The 13,644-nt window shown below is 56.0% G+C and overlaps 1 protein-coding gene across 1 annotated transcript in view; it reads right to left on the bottom strand.

Annotated features, from left to right (window-relative positions):
- GLI2 (GLI family zinc finger 2) overlaps window positions 1–13,644 on the bottom strand; it is a 254,564-nt gene that overhangs the window by 17,736 nt on the left and 223,184 nt on the right. The window contains 3 exon segments of the mRNA XM_087435035.1: window positions 2,214–2,336; window positions 3,695–3,908; window positions 5,422–5,623. Of these exon segments, the coding sequence (XP_087291161.1) occupies window positions 2,214–2,336; window positions 3,695–3,908; window positions 5,422–5,623 (539 nt within the window).

A 13,644-nucleotide genomic window follows, 5' to 3' on the forward strand; every position in this document is an offset into this window, starting at 1 on the left:
CACTGACCTGCCAGGCAGACACAGAGCAAAGCCAAGCAAAGAGGCAGATGTTAGAACAACTTGCTTTACATTTCAAACTATCTACAAAACAGCAGGAATGTTCTGTCTGTCAAAAGAGCCTCTGAGGAAAACATTTATAGTTAAAGGGGGACAACCTCCCCATAGTCAAGAGCCCTAGCCGCCACAGGCTCCAGAGACTCGGCGAAGCAGAGGCTGCAGCCCCCCCTAGCCTCGCTGCTAATGCTGAGACCTCTTCTAGGAGCAGAAATCGGCCTCATGACTCCCCACGGCCGGCTGCAGACTCACACACCTGACCACACTCCACTGGAGCTGTCAATGGCTCCTCTAGGAGGGGCTTCTGGTTGTTTCTCAGAGTACCTTTCAATTAACCACGTGTTCCAAAAAGGACAATGAGGACGTTTGTACACTAAGTCCATTTATTGGGCAGCACTGGGTCACATTAAAAGGAACGTGCCGGAGTGCTTCTGCTCCGAATCTTCAGCAATGGGAGATCTGGGGGTCCTCGGGCCTTCTAACGCCCACTCTGCACTTTCATAAAAACTGGAAAGAGACTCTTTATTTTCATAAGCTGCATGCTCTGCTTATTTCAAAGAAGACTTGAAGAAGCTGCCAGATTGACGTGCGAGCAGAGGACGGCACACAGGCGGTGGGCGCACTAGGGCCTCCAGATCGAGCGGGGCATCATCCTAGCCCATGATTTGCAGAGCTTAAGCAGAGTCGGGATTCATTATGCTGTATTTTCTGCCAAAGGAAAGCATGCCCATCCACCTTGCAAATGAGTCAGGTCGCTGAATCAGGACACTGAGTGACACGGTGACAACCTCCTCATGATAAAAGGCTTTCTTTCCACCTACAGGAGTGAGGAGCCAAGCTGGGCAGGCAGGAGGGCTTTGTGAGGTGCCCCTGGGCTGGAGCGGGCGGGGCAGGGGGCTCCCAGGAGCTCAGCGCTGGCCTCCCCTCCCTGTCCTCGCTGCTCCAGCATGTTTATCTCCCCTGGATATGTGCCGTCCTCATCAATTTCCACAGCCCCCGATGATGGCCGGCCTCCTGGAAACCATGCATCATGCTGAGATGCTTTGGCGTCAGCGAGGTGAGAAGAATTTGTCACCAGCCCCTCTGTTTGCCTGACAATAACAGGACCCAATATTTCATAAAAATTAAGTGCCCAGAGCATGCCCGACGGTTTACAGGTTTGATAAAGGATGGTCTAGCAGATGTAGGGGAGATGGGGACAGGAGGCCCTGAGCATCCTTGGTGTCAAAGCTAGTGATTCTGTAGTAAAGGATGGGGACCAGGCCACCATGAGAGGCTTAGGGGGTGGGAGACTTGCCGGCAAGATTGGTACGCACACTGCGCCCTTCTCCGACAGGCCTCTGCTCCAAGAGCTGGGACTGTCTGCCTGCTGTCTTGCAGTGTTGGAATAAGTGGCAGGATCTCCAAAGGGACCTGCATAAAGGTCTCAGCCCCGCAACAGGCCCATCCTGGGCTGTGGGCTGCTCTGTCCCTTGCCTTCCTGCCAGGAATCATCTTCCCTTCCCACCCCTCCCTGCACCACTCACCTCCTCAAATGTGCATCGAGTCATAAGAAACTATTATTTCACAGCCACCACGCACCAGGCCCTGTGAAAACCCTGGTGATGTGGAGCCAAGTCCCACTTGTCCCAAAGTGCCACCTCTCCAAAGCTTACAGTGCAGTGCCGGAGACAGACGCAGTGACCCCGGGGCTAGGAGGGGCGCCTGGGCAAATGTGAGTCCTATTATCCAGGAGGGTCAGGAAAGGCTGAAGTGGTGGTGAAGGGGGTGGGTAGGGAATGAAGTTCCAGGGGGAGGGAGCAGCTGGACAGGGGCCTGAGCCATTCGGAGACATGAGCAACTCAGTTTGGCTGGGGCTCGTGCTGCGTGAGGGTGAGGAACGGGGAGAGAGGTGATGCAGCCCTAGACATGCATTCATTCATTCATTCATTCACTCAGCAGGTGTTGGATGAGCAGGTAGCACATGCAGGCTGTTGGGGACCCAGCTCTGGTCGTCCCGGAGCTCACGTTGCACCCACCCTGCCCTCTCTGGTTCACTCATCATGCAGGCACCCATCTGTTCATCCATTCACAAAAAGGGTCGTGGTCCCAAGTCAGCCGACCCAGAGGAGACGAGGCCTGGCCCCAGCCCGAGGCCGCCAGGACGGCTAGCGGGTTACCTGCGTCAGGGTCAACGGGGAGGCTGGCCGCAAGCCCTCGGCCTCGGTCTTGACTTTGCTGCGCTTATGAATGACGATGGGGTTGACGGTGCTGCTCACGGCTGACTCGCTGCTCGGCTTGTTCTGAGGGAAGATGCACAGGGGAGCCCGTCACGCGGAGGCAGGGTGGGGATACCCCAAATTATGTTTGGGCTTTACCTCTGGGACCCTCCCCACACAGACCATCTGGGCCAATCCTGCAGTTTGAAGTTTCAGAAAACGAGTCCCCTCAGCTCGGTCCTTTGGCCAAGGGCACAGCCAGGAGAGAGCCCAGAGCTCGGCCTGCCAGCACCTTCCTCCCCGCCATGCAGCCCCCACCTCCACCACGTTGATTACAGGGAAATGGAACTGAGATGCTCTCTCTGGGAAATGCTGGTCGCCCTCGTTCTGGTCCCGACGGCCTCAACTTCTCGGCCCTCCAGAGCAGGGGCGGCTCTGGGTCTGAGGGGATCAGGGCCCAGCCAGCCCAGGGAGGAGGTGAGGAGGGTCTGGAGCTGCAGTATCAGGTGATGTGACAAAGGCCGATAGCCACTGTCTGGGGGGAGGTGCCTGGTGACTGCCTGCAGCCCTGGGCTGGAGGAGGAAGATGTCCTGAAGACAGCCACTTCTAGACTGGGTGGTGTCTTGTCTTCCTCGCCAGCACGTGGTCACATCCAGGCCTGCCTTGCCAGGTAGATGGCCTGGGGGTTGCTTCATCTCAAGAATTGTCATCATGAGTACTAACAGGATCCAGGTCTACACGGGGCCCTGTGCACACATTAGCTTGTGTACATGCAAAACAACCCCGTGTACGCGGCAGGCCCCACTTTGCAGACGTGTTAGCTCAGGCTGAGAGAGGTAAAGAGACTTGCCACTTTCGGGCAAGTTAGGGTCAAAAACATGGTCTGTGCCCTTTCCACTTTCTGGTACTGTCTCTTTAACTCCATTTCCTCATCTGCACAACAGGACTTCATTCATTCACCAAATACTGATGGCACCTAGTGTGTGCCAGGCACTGTGCGAGTGTGCCCAGGCATGCCACAAAGGCCCGTTCAAAAGGTCAAATAAGATGGCCTTTGGTAAACTCATGCTCTAAAACCAAATTGCACAATATTATTTATTATCCATTAATCCATCCATTTCAAATGCTGTGCATGGAGTACCCACACTACACCAGACTCTGTGAATTCTAGGGTTTCTTTATCTACTCGTTGCATCCATTGGACAGGAGATGGCAGAACTGAGGCTGGGCGCTTGCCCGTGGTGAGTGAGGGTGGTGTTAGCGCCAAGCCCAGGTCTCCTGACCCAGACCAAGGCCCTTTGGATCATGTGGCCACTGCCCAGAAGGCATCCCACCAGCCAGATCTGTGCCAAGATCCTCCACAAGTTCCCCTCAGGAACAGTCCTCGTGGGGTCCAGATGAGCACCTGCTGGCCCATCCTCTGCTCCCTGCACCCACCTACCTGGTTGGCGTCACTCAGACAGTTGCTGCTGCTGCTGAGCTGGGTGGGCGTGGCATTGATGGAGGCGAGGGCCATAGGCTGCTGGGCCAGGAAGGTGGGCGAGGGCTGGATCAGGGGCGGCGTGTGTCCGAAGGCCGAGCCCAGGCCCCTCTGCTGGCTCAGGATTTGCTGGTAGGCCACGGGGTTGAGGGGGTGGGGGAAGGTGAAGGCTGGGCTGCAAAGAAGAGCAGACAAGGTAATGGAGCGGAGGTGGGTGGTCAAGAGTTCTGTGAGGCTAACACTTGCTGGGCAGAGAGGACCCTGCCCAGGGATTAGGACAGCCATGTTGCTCATCTCACTGTCACCATGGCTTTACCTTGCCCAAGAACCAGCAGTGGCTCCCCACTGCCTGCCACCTCAGGCCTCACCTTCTGTGCTTAGCCCCGCTGCCCTGCCCCAGGAGGCAGGCTTCATCCCTGGCAGATTGGCCGCTAGGAGGTGCCAGGCTCCATCTTATCCCCACACCCTGGCCCTTCACACCTGAGATGCACCCCTGCCTCACTGCTCCTGATTATCTGAACCCCATTCAGCCCCTAAAGCTGGTTTGAATGCCCCCTTGTCCAGCAAGTGTGCCCCAGGCCCTCCAACTCACATCACCCTCTCTCTTCTTTAACTTCTACTGCACTTCTAGGCTCTATCATGCCACTTGCACATGAGCCACTCTTTCCAGAACAGGATCCTCAGGAAACAACGGTGACCTCTGAGGCTGAGCCATAAAAGACATTGTGGCTTCCTCCTTGCTTTCTCTTGGATCATTTGCTCTGGGGGCAGTAGGAGTGGGGAGGCAGCTGGCATGTTGTGAGGACGCTCCAGCAGGCTAATGGAGAGGCTCCCGGAAGGAGAAACTAAAGCTCTTGCCAACAGCCATGTGAGTGAGCCACCTTGGAAACAGATCCTAGGCCCAGTCGTCTTCGGGTGACCACGGCCTTGATTACAACCTCATGTGACCCAGAGCTAAGCCAGTCTCACGTTCCTGACCCAGAGACATGGTGTGAGATGATAAATGCATATTGTTGTTTTAAACTGCTAAGTTTTGGAGTAATTTATTATACAGCAAAAGATAACTAAAATCCTTCTTATCACTTCTGTCTCTGGGTCCTTGGGCCGAGTCTCCTGACATTCCTAACACCTCCCGGCTTCCCTCAAGAGGGTCAGGGGAAGGACATGAGTTTCAGTCAAGTTGGTTGAGGTCTCAGTCCTTAGAACAGTCAAGGGCTGCACAGAGGGGACAAAGGTGAATGGTGCTGATGAGGTTGGGTGTGCCATGCTGTGACCACAGTGGAGGCCTGCTGCCAGCCCAGAGACTGGTGTGGCCCAAGTCCGTGTCACGCCTCGTGCGGCCACCACTGCTGGTCAACGGCCTGGCTGCTCCAGGACACCTACTGAAACACCACGACAGCCACCTTTGATTTCACGATCTAACCTTGCATGACAGGCCCAGTAAGTGCTCCTCGTCTCATCAGAAACTGTATTTGGAGGAGGAATAACGAGCACGTGAAGACGTACTCAATGTTGGCACGTTTCAATTTCATCCTTATTGGTTTCTAATTCATGAAAAAGTTGCAAGTATACCGATTCACAAATCAACAAGTCCCATCTTTCTCCTCAGGTTAAAAGGGCGGACCCTCCCTCCTTGGCCCCCAGCCCAGATCCCAATCCTTGGCCCTCTGCTTGCAGGCTGGGCTCACCTGAGGGCGCCCGCCGACAGGTGCCCATAGGAGCCGCTGGCCGCCGAGCTGCTGCGCGAGTTGTTGATGTAGGCCACCAGCGAGTTGGGCGAGGTCCGGATCATCCGCTGCAGGTCAAGGCTGGCGTCCGAGAGCGGGGAGATGGACAGCGCCCGCTTGCGGCTGAGACGGGGTGTCACCCGTGGGCTGGAGAAACGTGACACTGTGGGGACACCCAACCCAAGGCCCGTCAGCATCACCCCCATGTTTGGTGGACTGGTAGATGGAGGACTGGTAGGTGGGGGACAGGAAGAGCCTGTGAGGATGGTCTAATGGGAATCTGGGTTCTGCCACTTTCCAGCTGCAGGCTCTTGGGCAAGGGATGGTTTCTCTCAGCCTCGGTTTGCTCATCTGTAATGTGGGACTGATCCAGACAGGGTGTGGTGAGGATTTGAGAAGCACAGGGCCTGTGCTTGAGTGAGCGAATGTGAGCACTGAACATATGTCAGCGCCTTTACCATTAGGTATGCTGAGACCAGGGCTGGATCCTGCGAGGCTTAAGGCATGGCAGCACAGTGCACAGACCATAAGCTCAGTGGCCTCTCACAGAGCCAACCCCCCCATGAAGCCAGCACCAGGTCAAAACACAGGGCGTGGCCAGTGTTTGACGCCCCTTCTGCCCCTTCTGGACCCACCCCAAGGACAGCCACTGTTCTGGCTTCTAATACCCAGTGTTGCCTAGTTTTGAGTATTTGACCATTATGTAAATGGAATTATAAATACTCTTTCTTATCCAGCTTCTTTCATCTAACATTATCAGTTTGTGAGATGTCTCCATGCTGTTGAGTGTGGCAGTAACTGGCTTTTTTATTTGCTGTAGAGAATTCCACTGGGCGACGGTTCCAGGGGGAGGAGAGTGAAAGGAGGTAAGTGTTCCAGGGTCATGGATCACGTTGCAACAGGATCACCCTAAATGCCCCCAGAGAGGGCACTTGCTGAGCAGACGCCTGGAGGGCTGCCCCGAGGCTCCCAGCACAATGTCCAGGCCTTTGGCTGGTTCTCTGGGGAGGCTGCCGACGAGGCGGGGTGGATGCAGGGAGCAGCAGCGGGAGGCGGCCCGGGCACACGCAGATGACCCTCCACCACTGAGGCCCTTCAGTTCTGGAGTCTCCTGGGGCTCGGGAAACCTGTTGCCTTAAACACATGCGCATGTACCGGCAACCCTCCCCACACATGCACACACACACACACCCACATACACACACACATGCACACACAGACCCCATCCGCCCCATCTGACCACTCTCTTGGGTATGCTCCCACCCTCGTCCATACGTACAGACGTGACTGCGGGAAGGGGAGAGGGCCTGGCCCAGACCGGGGCTCCCTGCACCCAGGGCCACAGGCTCTCCCACATGGCTCCAGACTGTTCCTCTTTACAGGCCCTCCTCCCCCATCAGGGTTCTGGGTCTCTCCTCTGGACAAACAGCAGCCTAGGAATGGTCTGACAACATCACTGGACAACTCTCCACACGCCAAGGTTTCTGCCCTCTCCAGACCCTCCCCGAGCCCGTTCCCTCTTTGTAAAAGGGTCTACTACTGCCGACCTCCAGGGCTGTGGTGAGCAGTAAATCAGGCGATGTGTGAGACGCACCTGGCACACAGTGGGGGCACGTAAATGCTCGGCCGTGCCCCTACATTCCTGGATAACTGCACAGAAGAGCCTCTTCCTGTGCCCCGCTGGCCCTGCCCACTTCCACTCCTTCGGGGCAGGAGTGATGGCCTGCGAATCTCTGAGCCCCCATCCCCAGTACCAACTGGCCCCAGAGAAAGCTCGGGGCACATTTGGCCTGTGTGAGTGCACAGAGCCCACAGCCACCAACTGAAGAAGCCCCAGCTGAGCCCCCGCCCCGCTGCCTCCCACCTGGGATCCATCCACTGCTGGGCTCTGGGGGGCAACCAGCCCCGGCCCTCCCCAACCCTCCACCCTTGGCTAGCAAACCTGGGAAGCCCCTTTAGTGCTGGGCCACTGGGAGAAACATCTCTCCAAGGCTGTGGAGAGGACAGAGGAGGCCCCAGAATCCTCAGCTGGAAAGGGATTCCACAGTTTTATCTCCTAACCATCTCCTTCGTGGATGAGAGGCTCTGGGCGCAGAGACAGAGACCTGGGCTGGACCAGCAGCCGTATGGGGTGGGGGAGGGTACACACAGGCTGGAGCCACAGGTCAGCTGCACAGCTTGGGGAAAATTGCATAACTTGTGGGAGATTGAGAATCTCCATCAGTGACCTGAGCATAAACATGGGTCCCCTGCCAGCATAGGTTGTTGTGATCCTATGGGATGACAGATGCTGAGGTGGCCTGTGCACTCGGAAATGCCCTACAACTGTAGGGCCCAGGTGACCGTATACTTTGTTTTCAACAAGAAGGATGAAGTCCTCTTAGGAAAGCTCCCAGTTGGAAGAAAAAGGTGAGCTACTCAGAGTATTCTTTTCCTTGAACATCCTTGTCAGCTCAAGTGTTTGTTTTGGCTGTCTGTTTATTTTGTTGGGTTCTGAGGACTGGGGCTCACAGACCGTTTAGCAAGCAGAGGTATAGTGGGTACACAGAAGGCGCTCCATAGATGCTTTGGGAGATGCTGGCTCGCTCTGCCCCACAGAGGAGCCTGGGAGTGCAGCCGGCATCCAGGCCAGCAGGTGACACACTCAGACAACGCCACCTTTCTGTTGCAGCAGGAAGGATCTCAGCCCACACGCCTAGTGACAGAGGATGCCCAACCACGCCCTGCCTCGCCAGGCCCGACAGCGCAGGCCCACTCCCCAGCGGGCACTGAGGCTGCGCTGCAAATACAACCACGCTCTCAACAAGCATCCCAGACGACACACAGATACGTCCTGGGGGGTCAGCAACTATCAGCAACTAGAGATGGCGTGTGTCCTTCTGGTGTGGTATTGGCTAAGTGCCTGCCTCTGAGTTCTGGAGTGACTACTAACACAGCGACAGCTGCCGTTTAGTGACGTTTAGACCCACTGTCTTGATTAACAGCTGCCAACACCCTCTGAGATGCAAACCCAGGTTTGCAGATGAGAAAACTAGGTTTGGGGAGGTTAGTGACTTGCTCAGGGGCAGGATTGGAACCCGGGTCCGAAGGAGCCCTGATGTGTGGGTTTTCTGGGCACTCTGTGTCCTCATGGTCTATCTCAGAGAGGTGGGGCCAGGGAGACACTCTCTCTCCAGGAATGGCTTTTCACTCCCCACTTTAAGTGGCTCTGAATAATGAACTTCCTAACAGCCAGCTGCTCACTTGGCCTCCCGGGTCTGAGGGCAGCTCAGGCTCAGCTGACCCAGCCCCACACTCCCCGTCTCCTGCAGGGCCAAGCTCGGCGGGTGCCCACCACCCATACAGCATCAGAGCCGGGACCAAGGGAGTTGGCCTGACTCCTCCCCCTGCTCACCTCCTTCACGGCTGAGTCTGCCCCTGAAGCCCTCTACAGGCCCAGCCCAGCCTTGCCCACCAGCAGCCCGGGCATCCCAGGGCCCTTAGCTAACTGCTGTCCAATCCACATTCCTCACTGTGGCCACAGAGTGCTTTTCAACTTGCACATCGGGTCATGTCCCCAAGCCCCCCCACCCCAAAGCCTTCCAAAGCTCCCCACTGCTATTAGGAAAAAGGCCCACATCCTCAGCATGGCTTACACGGTGGCCCTATGACCCCTGCCCACCTCTTCAGCTTCATCTTGCCCTTGTCCCCTACTCTGCTCCTTCCAGCTCCCCGTCATGTCCCCTGCCCTCCTGCACAGGGCCTTTGCACATCCAGCTTCCTCTGCACTGTTCTTCCCTCCTCTCTGGGTTGAGATCTCAGCCGTGTCATCATCTTCCCAGGAAACCATGCCTGACCTCCTCGATTTGGGCAGGTCCCCGGGACTCTCTCCAGCACACGGTCCTCTCTCTCTAAACAGCTGTCGTACTGGTGAGAGTGCATCACCTGTGTGGTTATCCGGTTGCTGCTGTCTCTCCCACCTTTAGGAATGAGGGACTCACCATTATATCCCAACACTTGAATACGGCCGCCTCGGTGGCGAGGCCAAGGTGGGAGATGCTACATGCTGAGCAAACGGTGCAGGCGTGGGTTGTTGAGGGAGGGCAGAATCACAGCCACCGAAAGTCAGCACTGACTGAACGCCCCACAGGTGCCAGGTACAGTTCTAAGCACTTTACAGTATTAAGCAGTTTATTCTTCACAACTGTCCTATAAGGAAGGGAGTATTATTATCCGCATTTTACAAATGACAATACCCAAGGCCATATAGCCAGGGGACGTGGAGAAACAGATGGGAAGGCAGGCAGATGGCCACTAATACCACCCGCCACACTGCCTCTGCTCAGGGCGGGGAGGAGAGGCATCTCAGGGAGGGCTGTCCTGGGAGGGTGGGGCAGACAGACACATACACACACCATGTGGGGGCACAGCGCCTGTGCTGGCAGGCCACACCGAGCCTGACGCTGAGTGGCTGCCTTGGGGCACATGACTCAGGCCCCCGGGCCTCTCTTTACCCGTCTGTACAAGGGGGCAGCGTGGCTTGGCCTGCAGGGCTGTTCTGAGGACGCATGAGAGCACCAAGCATAGTGCCTGAAACCCAGCAGCCCTTCCAAAATGAGACCGCCAATGAGCACAGCTGCTTTAGGGCCAGGAGGACTGTTCCGACGGGCAGGGTGGGCCTGGAGCAATGATGGAGCAAAGGACAGCAAGCCGGGCCACACAGGAGGACGTGTGCACCAAACGGTCAGTCACCCGTCCACTCGGGCATCCTCCACGCTTCTCAGTTCTCATCTACTGTGTTCACTCCTCGTCAATCCTCACTCAAAGGAAATCCAAAGTGAGACCCAAAAGTGAACCTTCCTAAAGACTCCTATTACTTATGAACCGAGTGGCCAACGAGGAAATATGAGGGAGGAAAAGATCTACCATCACATAAAGTAAGAAAACACTTTGTAACATTTTTTAAAAAAGATTTTGCTGCTAATATTTGGATTCCCACCCTCTCATGCGCCCCTAACAAGAGGAAACAGGCCAAATCTGACAGTGATATTCATCTCCGTTATTCCCACCCCTCAAGGGAAATATGTTTATTAATGTGCCTCTTCCCTTGATAAATTACTAAATAGAAAGAAAAGTCTGGTACTCATTTCCTGTGGCTTCTCCTGTGATTTATGACCAGGGACTGGCGGAGCTGTCTCGTCCATTCATCTGTGGATGCGCCTGTTCTGATGTCCGACAGCTGCCGGGTGACCAGCCACCAGCCTGCCCTCGCCAGGGAAGATGACTGACGTTACCCATTCTGTCACCACTTGCATCTGGACCCTGTTTCCTCCACTAGTTCTTTCTTCTGCTCATTCATGTGTTTGTCATTCATCCACCAGACCCCCCTGCAGTGTTGACAGTATGCCTGGCACTGGGCTGGACACCGTGGGGACTGCAAGCAAGGAGGACCCTCGCCCCGCCCTCCTGGAGCTCACCGTCTAGATGAGAGATGAAAACGGCACCCGTAGCACCAGGCAGGATTCGCTGGGGCCACCGAAGCGGGATTACCCTAGGAATCCCAGAGTGCTCAGGGCGGTGGTTGCTTTCCCTGGGGCAGCGGGAAGGAAGGGCAGGAGATGCGAGAACGGGCCCTGGACCCAGGCAGACCCAGATTCCGACCCTGCTTGATGGCTCTGAACTGGGTGACTTTGGGTATGTTGCTGAACCTCTCTGAGCTGCTTCCTCATCCAGAAGATGGGCCAACAGCACCCACTTGAGGTTGCTGTGGGCTAGTGACCAGCATATCATCCACAGCTCTGAGAGGACCTCCCGTGGACCAGGAACCTGGGCTCAGGGCAGCAGGAGGGATGCAGGGAGCCTGGCTCCGCAGGGATTGGGCAGGGCAGGTGCGGGCACTGGCAGCTGAGGGACCTGTATCCCCGCACGACTTTCCAGGAGTCTTCTTTGTGCCAGATGCTGTCCTCAGCACGGGACTAGGACACACCTTCCCTGGGGACAGTGGGACACAGCCCTGGGGCTGAGCTCGTGGGCCCTGAACCATCACTTGTCAGGGAGCATTCCTGCATGGCCCAACTCCCTCGCCCAGATATCTTCTGGACTCACTGAGGAGATGCTCTAAGGAATCCAGCTTGAGGACTTTAACCCGGCCCACACTCAGCTGCCCACAGCCCCTCCCCCCTCTCATGGGGAAGTAGAAAGCCCCTAGGCCTTGGAGCCCAGAGACTCCGGGGAGACTGACCAGCACCGTTTCCTAGTCCTGTGATGCAGACAAAGAAACAGGGCTCTGGGCCTCAGGTTCTGTACCTGTGACGTGGCTCCACAATGCTCGTCTTGTGGGAGTTCGTGCAGGTTTACCAGCTGACCCAGAAGCACTATTTAGCCAGTGCCTGCACACAGCAGCCCTGCCCCTCTAGGACCTGCGGCCTGGTCTCCTCTGCCTCAGTCTCCCCTCCTGTCTGCAGGCTGGGCACGAACTCCCTGCCCAACTGGGGCCTCTGGCAGTCCCTCATCAGCTCCTCCTGCCTCTCTGTGGTGTGATCAATGTAATTGGTTTCTGAAAACCTCCCCGGACCTGCAGGCAGCATAAAGAACGGGCGTCAGAACGGAGGTGACATCCGAGTCAAATTAGTGTCAATATGACAATAAAATATACAGCTCGGAGGAAATACGGGCTGTAAACAGACAACATTTCAATCGGAAACATTTCAATCTTCTCAATGTGGTGGGAGTGTGAGGGGGTGGGGGCTGCTGCTGCTCTGCTGTTAAATTACCAATATTCAACAGCAGAGCACAAGAAAACTCCATTGTAGGGCCCAGGTGACAACCAGTGCATTCCTCTCTCTCCAGAGACCCACTAGGCAGAATGATAACCTTGGGTTCCCTGACTGGGTATCTATTACCTTCCAACACAGCATCACTCCTCGCTCTTCCTGCCGTAAATCAGCCTCCTTTAAGAACAAGAGGCGACGGGCCTTCATCGACCAGCAGGAAGCCAAGAAGCTCCAGGCAGAGGGAGGGAGGGCTTCCACGGGAAGGGCCCTCCGTCCTGCCCACAGCCTGGCCCGTGCGCTGGCGGAAGGCAGGGCTCGGTTCTTCAATTCAACAAGAGCCCGCCAGTGGCCTCTCCGCCTTCCTGCCTTCCCTCCACCACTGCGGGCGGTGTTTCCCGCAACACAGGATGTACACACGACCCAAATGAGGTTATTTTAGGCTTGATGGAGACAGACACAGGGACATCTTCCTTAGATATTATCAGGTTTCTCATTTCAGAAAAAAATATAAAGTTCCATTTTAAGGTCCATTCACTTAACCCTCAAAGGTGAATCTATTAAAAATATCATATTAAATAAATAATGGTGCAGATGGCATCTGGCTAAGGTAAAAATTGTGCTGGTGGTTTGCCAGTGAGTGGGCTGGGGACACTGTTCTGCTGGATGTGGGCCCAGGTGGCCTTCCGACACGCCTTCTCCCCAGGACACCCCACAGCCAGGCAGACCCCCTCTCCACGCCCCAGCTCGACATTCAGAGCCTCTGGAGAGTTCTCTCCCCCACAGTTCTGCTTCCTCTTGGAAGGTGAAGGGAAGGTGCTGAGAAAGGAGGTTGGGGTAGGTGGGTGGTCTCAGGACAGGCCAAGGAGCTTACACACTGGAGCCTGAGCACCACGAGGGTGGGACTTGGCATGCTGCGCACTGCTATGTCCCCAGCACCTAGAACTGTGCTTGGGACATGGAAGGCGCTCAACGAATACCCCCAGAATGAACGAGAGAGCGAGAGCGAGAGCGAGAGCGAGAGAGAGAGAGAGAGAGAGAGAGAGAGAGAGCACGAGTGTGTATGAGAGAGAGACACACACACACAAACACACAGACAAAGAGGGAAGGCCCGGTCTCCCCAACTTCCCACAAGTTCTGGATGCCCACTGCACCCACATAGGGCTTACACGTCATGGTCACATTTGTGAGGGCTTCCCAATGGGAATACACATGTCCTCAGGGAGTCTCAGGACCCTTCCACAGGTGGTCTCCTGAGCTGTGCTGCCCGGGCCCCAGGCCTGCACAGTTTTCTCTGTGAGAGTCGACGAGAAGATCCACTCACACCTTCACTTTGGACTAGAGCTCCCTGGGAGGGTCTCTCCCCAGACCCATACAGCTGGGACCAGCTGAAGACACCAGAGCTGGCAGGCTTTCCCACAGTCCACGGGAGGGG

The sequence above is a fragment of the Ceratotherium simum genome, chromosome 9 (assembly GCF_057802395.1).
Source record: "Ceratotherium simum simum isolate JZ-2026a chromosome 9, ASM5780239v1, whole genome shotgun sequence".
NCBI lineage: Eukaryota > Metazoa > Chordata > Mammalia > Perissodactyla > Rhinocerotidae > Ceratotherium > Ceratotherium simum.